The sequence below is a fragment of the Puma concolor genome, chromosome E2 (genome assembly GCF_028749965.1).
Source record: "Puma concolor isolate L17-30 chromosome E2, mPumCon1.1.hap2, whole genome shotgun sequence".
Classification (NCBI taxonomy): Eukaryota; Metazoa; Chordata; class Mammalia; order Carnivora; family Felidae; genus Puma; species Puma concolor.
The window spans coordinates 42730915-42754886 of record NC_141681.1 but is presented as its reverse complement, the minus strand read 5'-3'; the positions used below and the strand labels follow the sequence as shown (position 1 = coordinate 42754886).

At 49.9% G+C, this 23972-nt stretch overlaps 1 protein-coding gene across 1 annotated transcript in view; it reads left to right on the top strand.

Annotated features, from left to right (window-relative positions):
- Positions 1–3157: 3157 nt before the first annotated feature.
- RHPN2 (rhophilin Rho GTPase binding protein 2) overlaps positions 3158–23972 on the top strand; it is a 60572-nt gene continuing 39757 nt past the window's right edge. The window contains exons 1-2 of the mRNA XM_025914603.2: positions 3158–3311; positions 16320–16435. Of these exons, the coding sequence (XP_025770388.1) occupies positions 3243–3311; positions 16320–16435 (185 nt within the window). The 5' untranslated portion in view covers positions 3158–3242. The remainder of the gene's footprint in view (positions 3312–16319; positions 16436–23972) is intronic.

Genomic DNA, 23972 nt, shown 5'->3' with positions numbered 1-23972 from the left:
GCCTACCTGGGAAATTCCCACCCCAGCTTTTTTGTTAGGAGCACAGGGGCTCCTCCGTGGTTCTTGTGACACACACCACCAGTAGGGTTGACAAATAGAAGGTTAGATGTTACTCTCCTGCTGGGTCAGCAACAGCAGTTCTCATTTCCTGATCAGAGTGGGATCAAAGATATGGCATCAGGCTGGTGGGCCTCCTGCAATAAGCCACAAAAGTGCTAGAGATGTCTGGTCGTGCACAGCCCCAAGCAGTGACATTCAGATGGCTCATGTGGTCTGCTGGGACTCACAGGAAAGTGCTCCTTTTCCTCTGAGGATCCCCAGGAGACAGCCTGAGGGTGGGCTGGTGTGTTTTTAACATGTTTCTTACTCTTGTTCTCCCTTTTTTTTTTTTAATTTTTTTTAACGTTTATTTATTTTTGAGACAGAGAGAGACACAGCATGAACAGGGGAGGGGCAGAGAGAGAGGGAGACACAGAATCGGAAACAGGCTCCAGGCTCTGAGCCATCAGCCCAGAGCCCGACGTGGGGCTCGAACTCGCGGACCGCGAGATCGTGACCTGAGCTGAAGTCGGACGCTTAACCGACTGAGCCACCCAGGTGCCCCTTGTCCTCCCTTTTTAATGAAAGAAGCAGTAGGGGCATCTGGGTGGCTCAGTCGGTTAAGCATCTGACTTCAGCTCAGGTCATGATCTCACGGTTCGCGAGTTCAAGCTCTGTGTCAGCCCCTGTGCCGACAGCTCAGAGCCTGTTCTGATTCTGTCTCTTTCTCTCTCTGTCCCTGCCCTGTGCATGCTCTGTCTCTCTCTCTCTCTCAAAGGTAAATAAACATTATAAATTAAAAAAAAAAAGCAGTTCAAGAAGGCAATGGTGGCAGGCTATGTTAAATAACAGATTTGGTTTTCACTGTGTTCGCTTTTATTTGTATCTCTCCATAGGGTGAGGTACTGTTGGTTTCCCAGTTATGGTTATGACCTAATTCTCTTTTAAAATAAAGTTTGTTGGGGCGCCTGGGTGGCGCAGTCGGTTAAGCGTCCGACTTCAGCCAGGTCACGATCTCGCGGTCCGTGAGTTCGAGCCCCGCGTCAGGCTCTGGGCTGATGGCTCAGAGCCTGGAGCCTGTTTCCGATTCTGTGTCTTCCTCTTTCTCTGCCCCTCCCCCGTTCATGCTCTGTCTCTCTCTGTCCCAAAAATAAATAAACGTTGAAAAAAAAAATTTAAAATAAAGTTTGTTTAAACAAAGTGAGGAATTTTAAGGAAGACTATTAGGTCAGTAATAGTGCAAGTGACCCATATATGCGACAAATTGTAAAGTCGATTGGAGCTTCAAGGTGGTGGAAAATGACAAAAATCTGAAGGTGTTAGGGAAGGACGGAAGTCAATAGGCCTGAACTAAAACCGATCTCAGCCACTAACAGGGGTGTGCCCTTGCCCACTTCACTCCTCTGAACCTTGGTCTTCTCCTGGGGCAAATGGAGATTATTTAATCCCTTTATTTGCAGAAGGGTCATGAGAATGAAACACAGTATCTATAAACTTTCTGGCTGGAGCAGAGGTTCTCTTATTGATAACTTCATTACTGGTAGTAGTAACCTGCCACCCTAGGATCCTTGAAACAGGAGGGACTGTTTTCAACTCCCAAAGTGGGCGCGGCAGGTTTCCAGGGCGATGGATTTATTGCAGGATGACCGACATATGCTGATGTTAGCTTCATAACTCGTTTCTGACCTTAAGAGAGCCAGGAAGTTTTTGCATCACCCACAGATTTTCCCAAACACCTGTCCCAGCACTGAGTTGGTTAGGACTCTTCGGGTTCTTTCTTAGAATTAATCCTCTGGAAACGCTTTTTCTTGTGCCTCGTCTCAGAATCTGCAGGCAGCATTGATGAGGAAGTTTTTTTTGTTTTTTTGTTGGTGGGTCTTTTGGGGGGGTTGTTTTTTGTTTGTTTGTTTTTACATTTACTTGGTTGTTAGTCCTTCATTGTTGTCACTATTTATTTTAAAACTCTTGAACAACCCCTGATATGCACACATTTTTCCCGCCCCCCCCCCCCCACGTTTTTTTGAAGAGAAGGAAATGTGTAGCTTGTTTTGAATGCAGACGGTGTTCGGTTCTACCGGAGGCATTTACGGCGACAGCCAAACGCAGCAGCAACAGCGCAAAATTGTCCCTCGGTTGGGGGAGGGGGTTAGGGACGGCAGGACAGCAGCCGGGAGGGGCGTGGCCCCGCGGGCCGGGGGAGGGGGGCTTCCGGCTCGGGCCTCAGGATCCGCCCCCGCTGTCTATTGGTCAAAGGGGGTTTGTGGTGAGAGGGTGGTGTGAACCCCGTCCCAATAGTCCCCCCTTTTGCTCCTAAGCTAGGCGCGTCCCTACACCCCGGCTAAGGGCTTTAACATGAATTTTCGTCGTAGTTCTGGCAGCTTGAGAGAGCATGATGTGGCCCCAATTTGCAGCTGAGAAAACTGAGGTTTTATCTGGTAGAGGTGCTCAAGGACATCCACCTCTATGGCACAAACCTCTTTCTGGGGATCCCCCAGCACCATCCGCGACCCTCAGCGGATCCACCTAGTCTCTGCAGCGAGGGTGGGGGGAATAATGAGGTTGACCGCCACGCCACCAGGTCTGAGTCACCCACCTAAGGCCCGCAGGGGCGCAGCCAGCTCTCTCTCAGGGTCCCCAACTCGGGCCCGGGTCTCCCCGGGCCAGAAGCTGTTCCCGACCGCTCGGCTTAGGGTCCAGGACTCTCGCCGAGCCCTCTACGTGGCGTCGGGTTTGGTCACTGTCCCGCGGCACCCGTGCTCCTTCAGGGAGGGGCCACGACTTCCCCCGCGCTCGCTGCGTTTACCCCCAGGGCTCCAGCAAAGGGGCCGGGTCCCCAGCCCCGGCCTTGCTGCGGCCTCGGAGACCCCCGGCCCGCCTCTGCGCCACAGGACTGAGACAGCAAACAGCGAAGCCCAGATTAGGACCGAGAGGCTCGGAGAAAGCGAGCGACCCGCCCCGGGGCCCCGGAGGCTAGCCTCGGGGGCCTGGGGCGCGGCTCCCCAGGCCAATCTTGAGCCGGGGCGGGGCCTGGGGGCGTGGTGTCGGCGGGCGGGGCCCGGTCTCCAGGGCTCCCGGCCTGGCCTGGGGCGGGGCTGGAGGGGCCGCAGCGCAGGCGGGCGGGGCGGGGGCGTGTCCGGGCGCTCTCCCAGACCTACGCGCTGCGGAGCCTCACTCAGTCTTAGCTCCGCGCCCGCGCCGCCAGCATGACCGACGCGCTGCTGCCCGCGGCCCCCCAGCCGCTGGAAAAGGAGGGCGACTGCTACTTTCGGAAGGTGGGCGGCTTCGGGTGGGCGGGGAGCCTACGGACTCCAGACCTTCTGCCCCCAGGCTGCGGAAGGGGCTTCGGGAGCTCGGGGCCGGGGTCGACCAGGCCAGGAGGGGGAGGGGGCGCACCGGCCTGGGGTGGGCGGGGCAGAGGCTTTGGGCGAGGGCTCCGGGCGGTGGTGTACCGGGCAGCCGGCCAAGTGCAGGTGGCTTCCGGGGCTGGGGGCGGGGAGCGGCTCCTGGGGCTGCCCCGCACAGGTGGCGGAGGAGGCTGGGGGCCAGGAGGGGTGCCCGGGTCACCTCGGCCGACTATCCCGCGCCCCTGGGGAAGGGATCAATTCCTAGTTGTGGAGGTGTCCGCGGCCTTGCTGCACGTTGGGACCCGAGCCCACCTTAGACCCGAGCGCTTGGCGGGGTGGAGATAGATCACCCCAGGTGGCTTGGCGTTTTCCTTTTGCCTCCAGACGCTTCCAGTGTCCGCTTCTCCGACTTTTAGAAGGAAGGGGAGAGCTGCCGGTTGGGAGGTGACCTCTGCGTTACCCCCTTTCTGCCCGAAGTCGCCTGGGAGGGAGTGCGCGCGGCAGACATGAGGGCGCGGCCTCGCCCCTGCTCATTTTATGCTAAAGAGTATTTATCTGATTGTTGGAAAGACCCGCTACGAGTGCTGGCTTGGCGGGAGATTGTTATTTCCGTGCGACCCTCCGTACGCCCCGCTGGCCCTGGGATAACAGCCCTGCAGCCCAGTCCATCAAAAGCGACCCCAGCTCGCAGAGCTAGGGCGCTGAGATGCCCACAGGTTGGCATGAAAATGCTTTCGAACCCGGAGACACGGTGAGACTTTCCACCCTGCCTCCTTGTAGGTTCCAAAGAATCTAAAAATAGCCTTTGGAGGTTGGCCAGGTTTGACCCGGTGGGTTGAGAGATTGTTGTTTCTTTATAACCCATAAGACCCAAGGCAAAGTGTGTAATTATAAATAGGGAAGTGAAACTTTCTCAGTCAATTCTTAATTGTTCAAAGCCTAACGATCCAGTCGGTAAATGATCTTGGCATCTTCCTTCTTCCACATGACACAGACTTTGGGCTTTTCTCTTTGGGGAGGAGCAGTGGCCTCAGGGAGTGGGCAGGGGAGGGGAATTGGAAACAGGTGACAATAGAGTGGGAAAAATTCTTTTTGGTTAAATTGCTTTTCACATTAAAAAAAAAGAGTAGTTTTAAGGTATATTTAAGTTCAAAGATGTCATCATGGAATTACAGGATTATAACTTCTAATTATGTGTGGCATTTGGGGCAGAGGATCACAGGCCATGGAATTGCAGAAGGAGGTGGAGCCTGGGAATCCCTAGATCTTGGTCCTCAGGCCCCAGAACCTGGCTGCCACCCTGGCAAAATTCCTATGTAGCCTTCAGCAAGTTGCTGCCTCTTCCTGGGACTTCATTTCTTTCCTGAATTGTTTGTTCTCTGAACAGGTGGGAGTCTGGACCCATGGCAGCATTTGGGGGAGATGACAGAGGGAGGGGTAGAAGAGATGTGGAACGCCTGTGAGGGTTCCATTCCCAAGTCTTCCAGAACAGGTGTTCCAGGGAAGGATGTGCACAAGAAAGAGAGGGGATGGCTGGTGGGGGAACTAGGAAAGGATGCAAGGTTGGGTGTATCTTATTTTATTTTTTAAAGATTCTATTTTTAAGTAATCTCTACACCCAATACGGGGCTTGAACTTACAACCCCTGAGATCAAGCGTGGCATGCTCTACTGACTGAGCCAGCCAGGTGTCCTGGTTGGGTGTTTTTTTAGATGCAGTGTCTCTGTGTGGTAAATGGGAGAACCATGGGTATAAAATGAGGTGAATCACTGGTTTACAATTAGAACCATCGCTACAAGAAAAGGAGATCTTGTAATGATCGTAGTGCTACATCATACCAGCTCAAAGAATGTTCTTTGTACCAGAATAATAAAAGGTGTTGATGGTGAACCTTTCTCAATTTGTGATCTGAGCCAGTTTGACCTAAAACGAATGCTCCCTGAATGAAAGAGGTAGATGTTCCACAGGTGAGAAAGGGAGGAGGAGCACTTTAGGTAGCCAGAAGAGCAAGGGCAAAGGCATGGAATTGTGAGCGCTTGTGAGGGAGCCCTCTAGGGTGTGGAGGTATAAGTGGGAACCAGGCTGTTCAGGGTCACGCATCCTGCTAAGGAACCTGGGAACCTCAGGGACCCATCAGGATGTTTCAAGAAGGACCAGACATGAGAGATTCGTGCCCCAGAAAGCTGAGCGATCCCTGAGTGGGGGATGGGGGAGAGGCAACGGTGGGGAGGTAGGGAGGAGTTGGGGGTTTAGTCTCCTGCAGTTTTCAACATCTCTGCCCTTTCTGCTCTGATACCATTGATGGACCACTGCTGGCTTTTCAGTTATAAAGTGCTGTGTAAACACAGCCTCACCACCCATCCTAATGACCAGCTTGCACCACTAACTTAAACCAGGGGTCCGTCCAGGCTGGAGGCAGGGATCCCAGTGAGGAGGTGAGAATGATAGGCAGCAGCAGTGTCCGTGGGATGGGGAGAGCTAACGGATAGGATATGGCGAGGAAGGTGCTGCTGACGAGTGCAGGCTGTCTGCCCTAGGTGTCTGGGTGGATGGCCAGGCACCTCACTGAGGTGGGGGGAACTTGGAGGCTGGTGTATAGGGGCAGGTGGATTTGAGGCCCCCATGACATATCCAAGTGGTGGTCCCAGTGAGGAGGGACCCGGAAGCCATGAAAACACCCTGTCTGGAGATGGGGCTCTGGGGGCACCAGTATAGGAGGCAGTTGGGGTGTTGTGAGAAGGGCCCAAGACAGAAAGGAGTAATACTTCCACTTAGGGGCAGGCAGAGGGATGGGAGGCAAGCCAGAAGGGCTGCAGTATTAAGGAAGCCGAGAGAAGTGATTCTTTTTCCATGGAGAGGTGGGGTTGACAAATCAGAAGAGCACTGGAAAATACTGGATTTAGATATTCAGGGGCTTGTTAGTCAATGGGTGGGTAGAGAGTCAGGGGCAAAAGCCAATGAGGTGGGGTGCAGAGGGGAGAAGGGCAGAGAAGGTGATGGGTGCAGTGAGATGGGGGTGGAGGAGAGACAAGAAGGCAGATTCATTTCAGAATGAAGAAGTCTTTCAGCTTTTTAAAGCTGAAGGTAAGGAAGTTCGGGGTGGAAGTCAGGTTGAAGATTCAGGGGAGAAAGAGAACAAGCTATAGAGGGGTCCCAGGAGGTGAGGGGCAGGGCAGGGCTGGGACGCAGCTGCCGGACAAGCTGGGTGGATGAGCCAACCAGGGGCAGTAAGCGAGGACCCCTGAGACTGGAGATACCACCAGAGTGGGCTCCCCCATCCCGTTCTTGGACTTTGGAGATTTTGTGCACACTTAGAGGATCAAATTAATTTCTGCTAAAATCAGGCTTCTCTTTCATCCTGTTCCTTATCCTATCGTCTTTCCCCTCCTTTTTTTCTCGAAAATGCCATTCTGCTCCATTCATTCGAAAAGCATTTATTGAGTGACAGCTCTAAGCCTGACCTCTGTCAGATTCTGGGGCAGACTCAACTCCGTGGCCCTTCACAGGGGGCCTCATGTCCTGGGGTGCGGGCAGTGCTGGGAGTCGGTGCTTTGTCCTGATAGCTCAGGCCATGCTTGAATAGGAATCCGCTTCTTTGCTTTAGAACAGAGTGCAAAAAGCTGGGGGGGAGTCTGCGTCCATATTCAGAGCTTCAACTCTGTTTTGTGTGACTCACACACAAAATGGAAATGAATTGTCCAAAAAGCTCACTCTGCCGGCAAGACCTGGACCACTGCACAAGACCATCATTGGCAGAGAGGGAGGTTCCCCAGTAAATCAGCATCTTCTTGGGGTCGTGTAGGACTTGGCTCTACAGAAAGCCTGAGGACACGGACACAGCTTGGCCTCAGGTCAGGCCTCCTGGGCTGGCAGCTCGGGGGGCTCCCATTTAAAAACAAACACACACAGAATACTTTCTGGCCCGTTGCATTGTGTTTCTCTCATCTCTGGCTTCTCACTGATTTTTTTTTTTTAATGTCTTTAATGTTATTTTTGAGAGAGAGAGAGTGAGCGGGGGGAGGGGCAGAGAGAGAGGGAGATACAGAATCCAAAGCAGGCTCCAGGCTCTGAGCTGTCAGCACAGGGCCCGACACGGGGCTCAAACTCACGAACTGTGAGATCATGACCTGAGCCGAAGTCGGGCTCCCAGCCGACTGAGCCACCCAGGTGCCCCATCACTGGTTTTTCCTTTTGTTTTTCCTTTACGTTAATATGTTTAAATAGAGGCACAAGCTCGGTGGCTATAAATTGCTTTCTTAAAAGAATGACCAGTGGAAATGGAGCTTCTTTTCCCAGATTTTCATGCTCATCTTAATGAATGTGTGCGGGAGAATGGAACAGTGTGTGTTCCGACCTATAGTTAATGCAGAGGAGTGTACGTTTCCAGGACACTTGTCCCTGGAGCTCTCTGGCTGCCTTCGTCCTAAAACCCACAGGAAATCCTCTTCGTGGCCAGGAGAGAAAACCAGCTGGAGACAAACTAGAGAAAGCTGTTCTCTAGGGCTGTTGAAAGGGCCCCGCATAAAAGGTCTTAGCACCTTGTGGAAGGAGAAAATCAGGACAAAATGCTGTACTGTCTGTCCTTATCTCTGCCTCTTCATCCTTTGGGAACACCAATGACCCGAAATGAATTTAGCTCCATTGTTTCTACCCCAGAGCTGGAGGAGAAGTTGTTTCTTGTCCACAGAGGCCTCCAGGCTGGACAGGCTCCCAAGGTTCACTGTGTCCTGATTTATGGTCCCTGTTTATTCTGGGCTTCCTTGAGGCTCCAGCAGAGAAGGAAGAATTCTTTTCTTTTCTTTTCTTTTTTTTTTTTTTTTAACCTAGACACTCCTCCTGGTTCCTCCTCTGCACCATTCATCTTCGTGAAGTGTAATTCTGCGTTAGACACATGTGTGCAGGGGAGCTTTCTGTGAGGCCCGGTCCGCCGTGCTCAGTGTCGGTCATGGAGGCTCATCAGCGCCAGCTTTCCGGGGTGTCTGGGCCCCTTCCCCTTGGATGGGAAGAGGTGTGTGAAGGTTGCTGATGCTGCCCTCTGCCCCACCCCATGCACCACCATGGTCTGAGCCAGGTCCTAAAGGCCAGACTGGCTCCAAGTTGATCATGGCCTTGGTGAGTGTCTGCCTGGCTACACTGATACACGCTAGCAGCCCAGAGGCTGTGTATGACAAGCACCTCTTCACGTTGCTGGATCCTGGCCAGGAGGGGTCCCCTGGCAGAAACAGAATTTTCAGGGTGACTCAGAGGAGAGTCAGCATGATGAGCTAGCTGTAACAATATAAACGTCTCCTGCTTCCTGGGGCTATTTGGATGGTTCCCAAGACACCACCTGTTGATACCGAGCATTGGTTTTAGCCCGGTCACCACTTCCTTCTTTGGCTCAGGTACTAGAGTCTCGTGACAGGCTGCATTGGAGGTGGCCACAGAGGACGGTGGGATTGCAGGTGCAGCCCAGCCCCAGGACGGGGTGTCTGGCCGAGTGGGCGGCGAGGGGTGCCGGCTGGGAGCGAGGTCTCCCACCTGCAGCACCAGGGACAGGGGGAGAGATGTGAGTCTTTCTGGACTTTCCGGTCAGACCCACGCAGTTCGGTGTGGCCATATGCCGTTAGAAAGTCCCAGGTTTTGATTGCGTTGTAAGAAGAGAAAAGGGCAGGTGATGGAGAACTTAGGAGTAGTTCCTTTTTGGGGCACTTGGGTGGCTCTGTCAGTTAAGCGTCTGACTCTTGATCTCAGCTCAGGTCTCGATCTCAGGATCATGAGTTCAAGCCCTGAGTTGGGCTCCGTGCCGGCCATGGAGCCTACTTTAAAAAAAAAAAAAAAAAAGAAGAAATTCTTTTTCTCTCTTGTTATGTGTCTTGTAAAAGTAACATGAATTATTGTGATTGCAGAAAAAGTAATTACAAAAATGTACAAATTCACACACACACATACCAGCCCCTCTCCCACACAGACACGCTTTGCAGACAGGAACTGTTAGCTGTGGGTGAGTGCATCCGACTGGGTGAAATAAGCAGGTCATCAGGTGGGACTGGGAATATATTTGATCCATGGAGATTTGGGTGATGGTAAAAGCTTTGTTACTCATTCAACAGGTTGCACAGTAACTGTGAGTAGTGCGCAGGAGGTGTTGATAAAGACTAGTAGAAGTGACTGCAGGGAGCCTTTAGTGAAGGATCATGGCAAAGTGCTGATTTCATACTGTGGCCTCCCCACCCCCCATGTGAATGGTTGGGGATGCTGGAGAAAAGCAGGTGCTCTGTGATTTGCCGCCCCGGCTCCTGGCAGGGATCCTGGAAGGGCAGGAGGGCTCTTGAAAAACGCTAGACTTTCGTTTTAATTTTGATGGATGTGGAAAAGCTAGATTCTGTTTCATCCAACGTGCCCTGAATCTCCAGCATGGCGAGAAGTTACATTAGATGTATGTGTGTATTGCAGGGTACTGCATGCTATTTTGGTGCTTTCTGGTTGACAGCTTCTGGCTAACTCATAAACAAACAATTCTGTTTTCCAAAGTTTGGTGGTTGAGTGGGGGATTGCGTCATCAGGAAGGAGTGAGAAAGGCTGAGAAAATAGAAAACATCTTTGCGCTATAGGAGCAACAAAAAGTACCCTCTTTCCCACGCCCTTTTGTACAGAGGATCCAAAGTTGGCTCTGTGCCGACAGCAGCAAGCCCCTTACGGGTCTTGAACTCACGAACTGTGTGAGGGGCTTTAGCTAGGAGACCCTGCCCTGTCACCCTCTACTCAGTCTTATACCTGACCTGGAGACCCCAAGTTCACACTGTGCCTTCATTTTGCTGGAAAATCATCTACATGCATAAGCTTTACCTTTGACTGTGGAAGAAGAGCCCATACCGGTTTTCTGGGTAGAGGGGAGTCAGGTGCCAGGCACTGACCTGAGTGGGACCCCGGCCGGGGGAGGAAAGACTGCTCCAGTCCCTCTCTCTGCATCTGCCTTCCCGGTGACCTGGCCTTTCTCCCTTTCCTAGTGTCTGTCTCTGTAGGTAAAGGTTGAGTACTCTTGTCCTTTCTGCCAAATGAAGTGCCTCCAAATTGTGCCTGGGTATCGCTTTTAAACACGTATTTCCCAGCTGAGCGATGTGACTGTTCACAAAGGGCATGCCAGGGGGATGTTGGCAAATGGAGTTCTCGCTCTAGGTGAACTGATTCTAATTAGGACTAATTGAAAAATGAGTTGCAGGTGCCAGAAAAATCCAATCCAAAATGGCACATAAACACACTGTGGCACATCCCTACAATGGAATTCTCAGCAATAAAAAGGAGCAAACCACCCAGAAGTGCAACAGTGTGGATGGATCTCAAAGCATAATATTGAACACAATGTGCCAGACACGGAAGAGTATGTACTGTACGGTTCCATTTCTACGAAGTTCTAGAACAAGCAAAAGTCTATGGTAATGGAAACCAGAGTATTGGTGGCCTGGGGATGATGAAGATATTCTAATTTTTTTTAATGTTTATTTATTTTTGAGAGAGTGAGTGTGAGAGGGGGAGGGGCAGAGAGAGAGGGGGACAGAGGATCCAAAGTGGGGTCTGTGCTGACATCAGCGAGCCCAATGTGGGGCTTGAACTCACGAACTGCAGGATCATGACCTGAGCCGAAGTCGGGCGCTCAACCGACTGAGCCACTCAGGTGCCCTGAAAAAGTTTGATTGAGGTAATGATTCCAGAGGTTTATACATTCGTCCAAACTCATTGAACTGTGTATTTAGAATCTACGTATTTTATTATACATAAATTATACCTCAATTTAAAAAATGGTTTAGGCAAGAAAGGGAATGCATTGGCTTCTCTAACTGAGCAGTCCAGAAGAATGGCTTCAGGCCTGGCTTGATCTAGGGCTCAGATGCTGCTACTAGCAGTTTCTCAACTCTCTTCCCCCTGGACTGGTATTCATTTTGGGGGAGACATTCCCCTGCTGGTGGCAAAGGCCAGTGGGGGAAAAATGAAGGTGTCTTCCTCATGAGTTCTGATTATCCTCTGTCAGGTGCTCACTCTGAGTCCCTCTGAGGGCCAGGGGCCTTCAGTTTCCAACTGACCAGGCATGAGGTCAGTGTTCTTCTTGGAAAGGAGGTAGGGGAGCACTGAGTGTCAAGGTCTGTGAGGTGGGAGAGGGGGACCCGGTCACTGTGCCCAAAGTATGCACAGTGATGTTGGGCAGCCCTCAGCTGGGAAGCACGTGAGAGGTGTCTGGGGGTTTGCAGGCAAGCTGTCCCAGCCAACATCGCCCCGCATTCCTGCTGCTGACTGCCTCACAGCTCATCTTAGAGTGGCAGCAGGGACGTGGGCTCGAGTCTGGCTCCCACCCTCCCTGCCTTGAGTAGCTCGCTTAACCTGCAAACCTTAGGACTGTGGGATCTCAAATGCTGTAGCACGGTCCACAACTGGCCGTCTGACTCATGACACATGCCCTGTGATGAAGTTGAGGCCTCACTCGGTATTTGCTTTTCTGGGTGTTGGCTGTTGGACCGTCTTCCGGCGTTTTAACATTGATGCAAATGTCCACACACAGACTCTGTGTGGCAGAAAGGCTCACTTCACTGTAGGACTTGTAGACCATGACCTTCGAGGCCAGGACAGTTCAGCTCTCTGCCCCCACCGCCTCCCTATTCCCGGTTTCCAGGTTAAGCAGGTGTGACAGGTGCTGCCTTGGGCCCTGGCACAAACCTTCGTTCCAGTTGGCAGAAGCTCTCCATCCCGTTAGGAACCCACCAAGAACTGAGGCATGGTCGAGGACTGTGGGTCCCCAGAGAACCGCTGAAGGGGCCAGTGGACAGCTGGCAGCTTCTGGAGATGCCAGGGGGTCTTTATGGCAGTCTTGCCCAGATTTGCTTCTTGGGGCTCCGAGAAGCTTCCACAGTCCTGTGGGTGTTCCTAGTGTTTCCAGCTGGCCCAGCATTCCTACCTGTCAGTAAGAAGTAATGTCATTTTGGTTCTAATTACTCAGTCATATCTAATCCTAAGCATTCCTCTCTCTTATCTAGGAACTTGACTCCGCATCTGTGGGCTAGCCAGAAGTTGGGTAGAGTATAGGAGTAGGAAAAAGTTCTTATCCGTGAACTGGAATGGCAGCTTATCTTAGCTCTGGGAGTGTCCATAAAGGAATTCGTTATTAAAGCTTCTCTGTAAAATGGAACACAGCTTGGGTGAACCATGTGACTTTTGAGTCAGATCGAGCCATCCAGATAAAGCTACCCCTTCATAGTAATTTTAGAAAGTATAAAGGAAAGAGGAGGGCCATTAGTTTAGGCCTTGAGTATTCCATTAGCTTAACAGTAAAGACCTTTTAATCTTATATCTGGAAAAAGATAGTTTTCTGACTTTTATGTTGAATCAGAGATCGTTGGGTGGTTTTAAAGATGTTAACTTTTAAGACCAGTCCAAATCAGATTCTGAATATCTGTGTAATTCGAATCCTGGTGAGTAAGAATGAGAAATCTTGTGGAAGGAGAAACATTGTAAATTAACCCGGGTCTGACCCACTAGTCCAAAGGCCACTGATATGGGGAATCCTTGAGATTAGGGCTCTGAATAACTCCTCCCTCCTTGGGGTGGAGGCCACAGACCTGGCTGGGGCAGAGGTGGGGCCAAGTGGAAAGGCAGTGACACAACTGGAGAGAAAGGGCATCTTTTCACGGAGTGCTGCCCACCAGCCATTCCTGGGCCGTAACCACGGCACCCTCTGTGGGCAGGACCTAAAGATAAGCCTCTAAAAGGAACAGAGCCCTCACTCAGATTTCAGGGATTTTACCAGCTGGGGTGGGAAGAACACTGTTAGGTTAAAATTCTTAAACTTTTCAGAGTGAAACATTGCAATCCTTGGGGCACCGGGGTGGCTCAGTCGGTTTGAGCTTCCGACTCTTGATTTTGGCTCAGGTCATGATCTTAAGGTCATGGAATCAAGCCCTGCATCAGGCTCCATGCTCAGCATGGAGCCTGCTTGGAATTCTCCCTCTCTCCCTCTCTTTGCCCCTCCCCCCCCCACACACTCTCTCTCTCTGTCTCTCTCTCTCTCAAAATAAATTTTAAAAAATTTCAGGTGATCAATAATATATAAAAAAATAAGTTTGCCTTTACCAATAATACATGCAAATTGTTAGAATAGGATACCTGTTCCAAGCTGCATAGCAAGTTGGCAAAGATTAATGCTTTTCAGGGCACCTGGGTGACTTAGTCAGTTAAGCGTCCAACTTCAGCTCAGGTCATGATCTTGCGGTTTGTGGGTTCGAGCCCCACGTCGGACTCTGTGCTGACAGCTCAGAGCCTGGAGCCTGCTTCGGATTCCGTATCTCACTCTCTTTCTACCCCTCGCCTGCTCATGCTCTGTTTCTCTCTGGCTCTCAGAAATAAATAAATGTTAAAACAAATTTTTTTTTAAATAATACTTTTCAGCTCAACAACAGAAAGATAGCTCCATTTAAAATGGGCCAGTATCTGAATTGATATTTCTCCAAGGAAGATTCACAAATGGTCAATAAGCACATGAAAAGACATTAAACATTATGAACGATCAGGGAAATGCAAATCCAAACCATAAGGAGATATCACACAGATTGTCTGTTAGAAGAGAAATAGTATTATTGATGGTATGGAGAAATTGGAACCCTCATACACTGTTGGTGGGAATGTACAATGGTGTAGCCACTTTGGAAAATAGTTTGTTCCTCAAATGGGTAGGCCCCAAATCAACCACTGACACAACAGTTCCCCTCCTAGGTCTATAGCCAAGAGAAAGAAAAACATAAAAACAGCCACATAAAAATGTATACACAAATAAGCAGCCCTATTCATAACAGCCAAAAAGTGAAAACATCCCCAAATGTCCATCAAGTGATGAATGGATAAATTAACGTGGTATATTCATATAATGGGGGATTAGTTAGGGGCAAAAAGGAATACGGTACTGATACAAGCTCCAACATGGATGAACCTTGAAAAATCATGCTAAGTGAAGGACGCCCATTCCAAAAGACCTTATTTTTGTAAAATTTCATTTGTAGGAAATGTCCAGAATAAGCAAATGTGTACAGACAGAAAATAGATTTGTGGTTGCCTAAGGCTGGTGGGGAGAAGGGGCAGGGAACAGAGAGTGGCTTTCTTTCTTGGAGGATAATTGGGCTGGGGTGCACTGGAGGTCTTTAAGAGGTTTCTAGGGCCATACCTGCCCTAGAAATATACCTTAAAAAGAAAAGTAGAGGTTCATCAAGATTCATGTTTACAAATATGCACCAAATAATAGCAGATACTTGGATGCAATGTAAATGTCTAACTATAAGGAAATGGTAAATTCTTTAAAAAAGATGGTATTATGCAATTGTTAAATCATGGTTTCGGGGCGCCTGGGTGGCTCAGTCGGTTAAGCGTCCGACTTCAGCTCAGGTCACTATCTCACGGTCCGTGAGTTCGAGCCCCGCGTCGGGCTCTGGGCTGATGGCTCAGAGCCTGGAGCCTGCTTCCGATTCTGTGTCTCCCTCTCTCTGCCCCTCCCCCGTTCATGCTCTGTCTCTCTCTGTCTCAAAAATAAATAAATGTTAAAAAAAAAATTTTTTTTTTAAAAATCATGGTTTCAAGAAACATTCCATGGCAAAGGGAAGTTTCATAATAGAGTGTTAAGTGAGGAATTAGGATAAGCTGTTATGTGCCAGTCTGCAGAAGAGAGTTAATGTAGCAGGTCTGAGGCTGCTATCAGGGAGGTTTGCTTGCAAGGCTGTCCCCTGCCTGGTATCTGGGAACCTGGCTCTTGGGAGCGTTTCCTCCATCCCCTAACTGACAAGGTCGGCTCACTTCCCCTAGACTGATGGCACCAACCGTGTGGTTTATGATGAACACCTGCTGGGAGTGTTCCTGCCCGGAGTCTGGAATTTTGGCACGTGCCAGCACGGGGTGCCTTTGTGATCAGTTCCCGGTAAAATCCCTGGGCATCGATTTTCTAACCTGGACAGTGACATCTCATTCATGTTGCTGAATTTTTGTTGCTGGGGGAAGAAGGTGCTCTGCATGACCCCCCCCCCAGGGGAGGGAGAAGCATAAGGAAGCCTGCACATGGGTTGTTCCACACTCTACCCATGTCTTTTCCTCTGTGATCCAGCTCTGGGTCCTTACTAAGCCGCTGTCGTATAGCTGCGAGTGCAACTATGTGCTAAGTCCTGTGAGCCTTAGTGAATCTCTGAACGTGGGGCTGGTCTTGGGAACTCCCAACATTGCACTAATATGGAAAATAATGACATGCACATAAAATACATGAGGAGGAAAGAAACCAATTCGCAGTGGCTGTTTTGGAGTTGCATCATTATGAGTGACTTTTATTTTCTTTTATACTTTTCAATATTTTGTGTATTTTCCATTTTGATGTTACTTTTATTTTCAGAAAAGGCTAGTTTTTAAAACATTTCTGTTACATTAAATGTTGTCATTTTTATTTTTAAAGTTTATTTATTTTGAGAGAGAACATGTGCATGCAAGAGAGAGTGCATGAGAGCAGGGGAGGGGCAGAGAGAGAGGGAGAGAGAATCCCAAGTAGGCTCCGAGCTGTCAGTGCAGAACCCAATGTAGGGCTCCATCCCACGAACCACTAGATCATGACCTGAGCTGAAATCAAGAGTTGGACACTCAACCGACTGAGACACCCAGGTGCCTCTAAATGTGTCATTTTTATTTTTATTTTTTTTTAATGTTCTATTTATTTTTGAGAGAGGAAGAGACAGAGTGTGAGCGGGGGAGGGGCAGAGAGAGAGAGGGAAGCACAGAATCCGAAGCTGTCAGCCCCCCCGATGCGGGGCTCAAACTCACGAACCACGAAATCGTGACCCGAGCCGAAGTCGGACGCTTAACCAACTGAGCCACCCAGGCGCCCCATAAACACTGTCATTTTTAGAGTGGCTGACCTCTGAAGGGTCATCTCTCATTTTCCTTTAGGGTTGCAATCCCCTTGCACAAACTGGCCGAAGCAAACTGCAGAATCAAAGGGCTGCCTTGAACCAGCAGATCCTGAAAGCCGTGAGGATGAGAACAGGAGCAGAAAACCTTCTGAAGTAAGTGTCTGCTGCCTCAGCGGGGAGCCGGCCTCTCCCGGAGCCTATCTGTCCCTAAACTCCTCGGCCTGCTTGGCTTCCTCTCTAGCTCTCGGTTTTAACGTTGGGTTCCCTCCTTGTTTCTGGCGCCTGGAGCAGGCCCTTCCTTGCCTGGAGCTTGATTATGTTACAGACAAGTATTTTACCCCGCCTGTTTGTGTGTTTGGGGATGGGGGAAGCCAATGATCACATTCCTGTTTGTTTTCTCTGCTTTCTCTGGGACTTGTCCGTCTGTTTTCTCTGTTGTCTAGTGGAGAAACCATGCCTGGTCTAGAATCACTGCTTGGTAAGTGTTGGATGTAGAAAGGAAGGCAGGAGGGAGGGAAAGGGACATTTCTGTTGCCAGTGTCCAGCCCTCCAATGAGAGGCCCCAGTACAATCCCATGGCCTTGGGGCCCTCATTATTATGCTCTGGTGGTGAAGTAGTTACTTACGAAGCATAGAACTCAGTGAAGCTTTACCTGTGTCATAGGCAGCTGGAAGCCCTCCCTACACCCCTCAGTGCAACACAAGGCAGTGTGTCAGCCTCCCCTTGTGTATAAAGGGTGCAGACTTTATTCTTCCTCCAGAGTTCTGGGGGTCACTCTGGGGGTCAGCCCCATGCCACCTTCTGCACGGGGAGCCAGGGTAGGCGCCGTGCCTGCTGCCTGGCCAAGTGAGACAGGTGCCCCCTGGAGACTCAGAGAGAGATGCAGGGCGCTTGTAGGGACCTGGAGCTTGGAAACCTGGCAGGGAACCCGGAAACCTGGCAGGATGTGGATAATGGGTGTTCCCAATGGGTCACCTGCACTGTTGGAGGCCTTTGGGAGCCCAGAGGCTATTGGGAAAGACAAATACACCAAACCAGGTGTTCACAACAGAGCTGCAGTAGTCTGATGGTCACAGATATGTACAAGCGGCATGATCATCTCCTCCACACGGGCTGCTCACCTGAGCACCCAGGAAAGACAGGAGGAGGGTTTCTGATCATGAACTTAGGGTAAACTTTCAGAATCCATCTGTATTTGCTCCCTAGGAAAGCTGTCTGAGCTACTAGGTGAGGGAAAAGGAAGGTGCCCCGTATGTGTATTTTAAAGGGTTTGTATGTTCGCTTTTGTGCACGCATAGGCTTTTTCCAGAAAGTATGAAGAAAGAAGCCGTTAGAGTTGCCTCTTGGGATCAAGCCCAGGGATGGGGTGGAGGTGACTCTTACCCGTAATGTTCCCGCCTCCAGTGTTTGGGTGTTCTTTTATGAAGGACATGAATTACTTTTATTCATTTTTCGTGTGAAATCCTGCAAAGGCCCAGAAGATAGTATCACCAACCACCTGAACCTGCCGCTGACTCGGGAACAATAGTGTTGTGCCTCGTGTAGGCATTGATACTCGTGGACTAGCAGAGAGCGCAAGTCCTGGGGTGGCCAGGCTTCCGGGAACCTCTCCTCCAGCTACTTCTGTAGCAGGGTGGAAGCTAAATTGTTACCGGAGGAGACTAGGAAACTTACAACATTTCACCTTTTTTTTCTTTTTTTAAGTTTATTTACTTATTTTTTTCTCTCTTTTTTTTAAAATTTTTATTATTTTTGAGAGAGAGAGACAGAGAGACAGAGCATAAGCAGGGAAGGGGCACAGAGCAAGAGAGAGAGAGACACACACAGAATCCGAAGCAGGCTCCAGCCTCTGAGCTGTCAGCACAGAGCCCGACGTGGGGCTCGAACTCACCAACTGTGAGATCATGACCTGAGCCAAGGTCAGACGCCCAACCGACTGAGCCACCCAAGTGCCCCAGTTTATTTACTTATTTTTAAGTACTCTCTACACCCAGCGTGGGACTCGAATTCATGACCCTGAGATCAAGAGTCGCATGCTCCACTGACTGAGCCAGCCAGGCGCCCCACAACATTTCACCTTGTATTTTATTTTATTATTTTTAAACTTTTTAAAATTTATTACCTATTTTTGAGAAAGAGTGCAAGTGGGGGAGGGGCAGAGAGAGAGAGAGACAGAGAGAGAGAATCTCAAGCAGACTCTGTGCTCAAACTCATGAAACTATGAGATCGTGACCTGAGCCAAAATCAAGAGCCAGACATTTAACCAACTGAGCCACCCAGGTGCCCCAACATTTCATCTTTTAAAATGTCTGGCAATGTCCCTGTCCCCAGAGAAATCTGGACCTGGGGACCATCAGGTCTGCAGTGTAGTAGCCGGCACAGCTCAGGAGGGGCTCTGATTCAGGAGTGTAGGCCATGGGCTGGGCTTGCTGTGCCGGGAAGGGTGTAGGCACCTTCCCCCTGGTGTGATTTGTGGCTACGGGTTTTGGTTGACACTTCTGAGAGGCCAGCCCTGTGGCTCTGGGGGGCAGGCAGGCAGCCTTGAGTCTGTGGCTCCCCAGGAGCAGACTACAGTTGATTGGCCTGTCATTCACCCAGGAAGTGAATTTCTTGAGTGCCTAGGAAGTAGCAGCACTGTTTGAGGTGCAAGAGGAGAAGGCTGCTGGCAGTGCAAACGAATCCCTGCTTTCAAGATGCTTAATCTCTTGTGGGGGGGACCTTCCTAACAGCAAACAAGTCCAGTCATGTCAGAGGTGATGCTTTCTAGGGTGTCGATGAAAAGGAAATGGGCTAGAGGTTGACAGTGTGGTGTAGCCTTAGAAACAGGCCAGTCAGGGAGGCTCTCTCTGAACAGGAGCCTTGGCGTTTCTAAGGCACAAACCAGGGTAGTTTTTTTGTTTGTTTGTTTTTTGTTTTTTGGTCTGTCTTGCTCTTTTTTTTTTTTTTTTTTTTTTTAATTTTTTTTTTTTTCAATGTTTATTTTTTTTTGGGATAGAGAGAGAGACAGAGCATGAACGGGGGAGGGGCAGAGAGAGAGGGAGACACAGAATCGGAAACAGGCTCCAGGCTCTGAGCCATCAGCCCAGAGCCCGACGCGGGGCTCGAACTCATGGAGCGCGAGATCGTGACCTGGCTGAAGTCGGACGCTTAACCGACTGCGCCACCCAGGCGCCCCTGTCTTGCTCTTTTAATGACACCAGCAAACAGCCTCTGAGACCCAGTGGTTCAAGCTCATTGTCAAGTTAGCATTTGTTGAGCTGGCAGGGTGGGGGTAGGGTGGGGTTGTTAATGATTTTCGAAGTGACCTGACCTAAAAGTTCAGAGTGGCCCTTTCTGGAGTCTGTTGGGAGAGGGAACCCTAAAGGTATTTATTAATCTGACTTTGTTGGCACCAACGGTTTCCCAAAAACAAATAAGGCGTTCAGCCGAGTCCAGCTCTGGCCCCGTGGCTGTCCCTGGGTGTCTGATTAGGTGGCCTGGGTGTCTGATTAGGTGGCTCTCCCTGCCAACAAGGGGTAGTTTAAGTCATAAATTGAGCCCCACTATCCTGTGCACCTGTTTTCAGGTTCCCGGATGTCCCTCCGTAGACCTCAGATAAAGATCGAGCAGTTGGAACTGGGTGGGGTGGCCTTTGGGAAAGCATCCCCCAAAATGCAGGAAGGCAAGGGTCCCAGTGGTTTAGCCGCATTGGTAGGGGGCTGCAACGCTGGGCAGGCCCTGGCGGGAGCCAGGCTTTCTACCCCTTCAAGGTCTCCCTCCTCCTCCTCTGAGCCGTATCGGCCTAGAGTCCATGAGCTTCCTGAGGTTTGATTAGGAAGATAGCAGATATTTTAAATGTACTTTTCCAGGCTAAGCAAGGACAATATTCTCTCTCTTTTCTTAGAACCCTGCCCTCCCTGGAGAAAAGCTGGGGTAGAAATGTGATGTTGTTTCTCTGAAACAGAGATGGTCTTTGTAACATTAAAAGCAACTTGCCACATGGTTTAGCTTTAACTAACTGGGCCTTTGAACGAGGGCGGGTCATTTAACATCTTTGGGGTTTAGATTCCCCTCTTGTACTGGGAGCTTTGGACTGGAGCAGGACTGGCCCACTGTGAGGCTTACAGAGGCCAGGCCGGCTCAGGAAAGAGTGGAGGGGACCAGACCTGGTGCTGGGGGGCAGTAGGGAGTGGTGGGGACAGTGGGGAAGTACAGAGCGCATACTCTCTCCAGAGGGACCACGTGCAGTTTGCCTCATCGTGGGGGCACAGCCAGGATTGCGGGACCTTCGGTTTTTTGGTTTTTTTCCAGAAGATGGAGATCTGATCTTTTTCTCTCCTTTTTATTTTTCTTTTTTTTAATCTTCTGATATTTGAGTTTTTAAATATTGGCACATAGTTCAAAAGGGGAAAAAAATCACACCCTGAGAACCAAATGAACTAGTCCCTGGACCTCCAGTTTGCAACCCCTGGACCGGAGGGTCATGACGTGCTGGGCAGAGGTGACCAGGGGCAGTCTCAGCGGTAATGAGCATAACTTGAGGTTAGTGACCGCTCACACGGTCGGTTCTGATAGAGGCTGGTGTATGTGCAGTGGGGTGTGTGAACCCCCCATGACCTTTGGGGCTCGCAGCAATCCTGAGGCCTGCCTTCCTATGCTGGGAGCAGATGTCCTGCCAGACCGGCTGATCTGCCGCCTTAGCTGGGTGGCCACATGGGGCCGCCAGGTGGTACTTGCAGGATTTGGGGACAGATGGATTAAGGTCAGACCGTTCCAATAAGGTCTCCGAAGCTGGTGCAGGTCTTGGTGCTTGTCAACATGCCTGTTCCTGAGGGGACCATTTTACTGAAAGATAGGACAGAAAAAAGTTCCACTAAAGTAAATGGAGTTCCATGGGGTCAACATTCAAAATTCACACGCAGCTTTAAGACAAAACACGGGACGTTGAAGAAATTTTGGATTTGGAGCGGAGACACAAGCCATCATCATGTGGGGGCTTCTTAGGGTGGAAAAGGTCTCGGCAGCTCCAAATTCAGACAGAGGAGAATGCATGGATGTAGTCAGTAGCCTCAGGAAATAATTTGAATATGGCCTTCCTTCCCTGTTCACACTTGTTGGGTTCATCACTCAGAGAGAGGCAGTGAGACACCTTCTCGTTCTTGACTTTTGGAACATGTGCATGCTCTTGATGAAACATCCAAGGGAAGGGGCCTTTCCCTGGTGGTCTGGGCCTGAGGGAGGCCGTGGGGGACCTGGGCCGAAGCACACTTTTGCTTCATCCTGGTTGGCCTCAAGTGCTCTTTTGGTTTGTTTGTTTGTTTGTTTGTTTGTTTGTTTGTTTATGAGAGAGAGAGAGTGGGTGAAAGGGGCAGGGAGAGAGAGAGAGAGAGACAGAATCTTAAGCAGGCTCCACACTCAGTGCAGAGCCTGACGCAGGGCATGATCCCATGACCCTGGGGTCATGACTTGAGCCAAAATCAAGAGTCGCTCAACTGATTGAGCCACCAAGGCCCCCCCAAGGCCTCTTTCAGTTGTAACATCAGTTACCAGAGCACAAGGTTCTCGGAGGAAGTTTGCACCCAAGGGAAAGGTGCGAAAAAAGCCATATTCTTCCATAGAAGTGGAAGGTAGCCCAGGTGCAGAGCATCAGTGTTGAGGAGACGGGCCCTGGTTTTAATTCCTAATTTGAGCCAGCTGGTTCCATTTTTGTATGTTAACCCAGACTATTCCCCCAGCCTGGGCACATACACCATGTTCAGTGGATTTACCTGATTTGAGAAACCCCCTTCCACCAGTGAAAAATCATTATCTGCACTAGAAGCACCTCACACTCGAGGGTTGGTTTCCTATTCATCGTTGTACCCAAAGGTAGCATTGTGGAAACTGACTCTGAGGCCCTACTTGGCCAACAACTTTTTCCAGAGTGACCCACACAGAGGTCCACGTCCAAGGAGCAGCTTGCCGATTTGTTGCATCCTACATCTCAAATTGCCAAATCAAGAGGGAAGAGAAGGGGCAAATCAATATATAGAGGAGGAAAAATCCAGAGTTGGCCTGTTTGGGGGTCCTGCAGGTATGTGGGCAAGGACCTTAGGGTGAAAATTGTTATATTTAAGTTGGATCCACTCTGTTGCAGAGGACCAGCTCCACCCCCCATTTCTTCTAGAGAGTGGTCTTTATTCTGCCATTTTTTTCAGAAGAGACAATGCCAGTTTCCAGGTGAAACGGAAAGAACTAGAAGGCCGGGGTCTTGTTTTCCGTTATAACTCCTATATCCTTTGGTAGACATGGGCCACAGTTTGTCTGTGAGCTTCCTGCAGGCAGCATGGAGAGGGGAATGTGTCTTGGAAGGCTTCTCATACCCGTTGGTTCAGCCAGAGGCAAACCAGTTGCTACAAAGAAGCCGTTTCCAATACCAAGGGTTGGGAGGATTTCTTTCCTTGTGTCCTTGTGGACATTATCAGCTTGTGAATCAGTCACGTTCTCAGAAACATCTTTGTAGTACAGGTTTTACAAGCGGCAGATTGTGACCCATGGTGCGTAATGAAATCCAGTCATTGGGTTGCTGTAGTGTTATAAAAAAAATAGGTATTTGTTGGGGGAGGTGTCTAGCTGGCTCAGTTTGTAGAGCATGACTGATTCTTGATCTCGGGGTTGTGAGTTCAAGCCCCACATTGGGCATACAGCCTACTTAAAAAAAAATACGTATAGGGGCGCCTGGGGGTGGCTCAGTCGGTTAAGCGGCCGACTTCGGCTCAGGTCATGATCTCGCTCCAGCACAGAGCCTGGAGCCTTTTTCAGATTCTGTGTCTCCCTCTCTCTCTGACCCTCCCCTGTTCATGCTCTGTCTCTCCCTGTCTCAAAAATAAATAAAAAACGTTAAAAAAAAATTAAAAAAAATACGTATACGTATACGTACATATATATATATATATATATATATATATATATACACACACACACACATATGTATATATATTTGGTCTCTGTGCCTTGTTCCTGGCACAGAGCTCCTAAAACTCTTGGAATCTCCTGTCTTCTGTATGTTAATGAGGTGACTCCCGATGGGGGAAGGGAGCCTTCAAGATACAGTCTGTTTACCAGAAAGACCAAATCCGATTAGAGCGTTAGTCCCTACCCCTGAACTTCTGGGGAAGGGAAAGGGGTTGAAAATTGGGTTCAGTTACCGATGGCCAATGATTTAATCAACTGTGCCCACATAATGAAGTGATGAAACCCCTCCACAGTGAGGTTTGTGAGCCTCCAAATTGGCAAACACATCAAGGTGCCAGGAGGGTGGTGTGCCTGGAGAGGGCGTGGAAGCTGCTCATGCCTCCTTGGCCTATGGGTCTGTTCCATCTGACTGCTCTTACGCTGTGTCCTTTAAAATAAACCACAGTAGGGGCGCCTGGGTGGCGCAGTCGGTTAAGCGTCCGACTTCAGCCAGGTCACGATCTCGCGGTCCGTGAGTTCGAGCCCCGCGTCAGGCTCTGGGCTGATGGCTCGGAGCCTGGAGCCTGTTTCCGATTCTGTGTCTCCCTCTCTCTCTGCCCCTCCCCCGTTCGTGCTCTGTCTCTCTCTGTCCCAAAAATAAATAAAAACGTTGAAAAAAAATTAAAAAAAAAAATAAACCACAGTAAATGTAAGTAAAGTGTTTTCCTGAGTTTTCTGAGTCATTCTGGTGAATTATCATAGAAGGGTACAAATCAC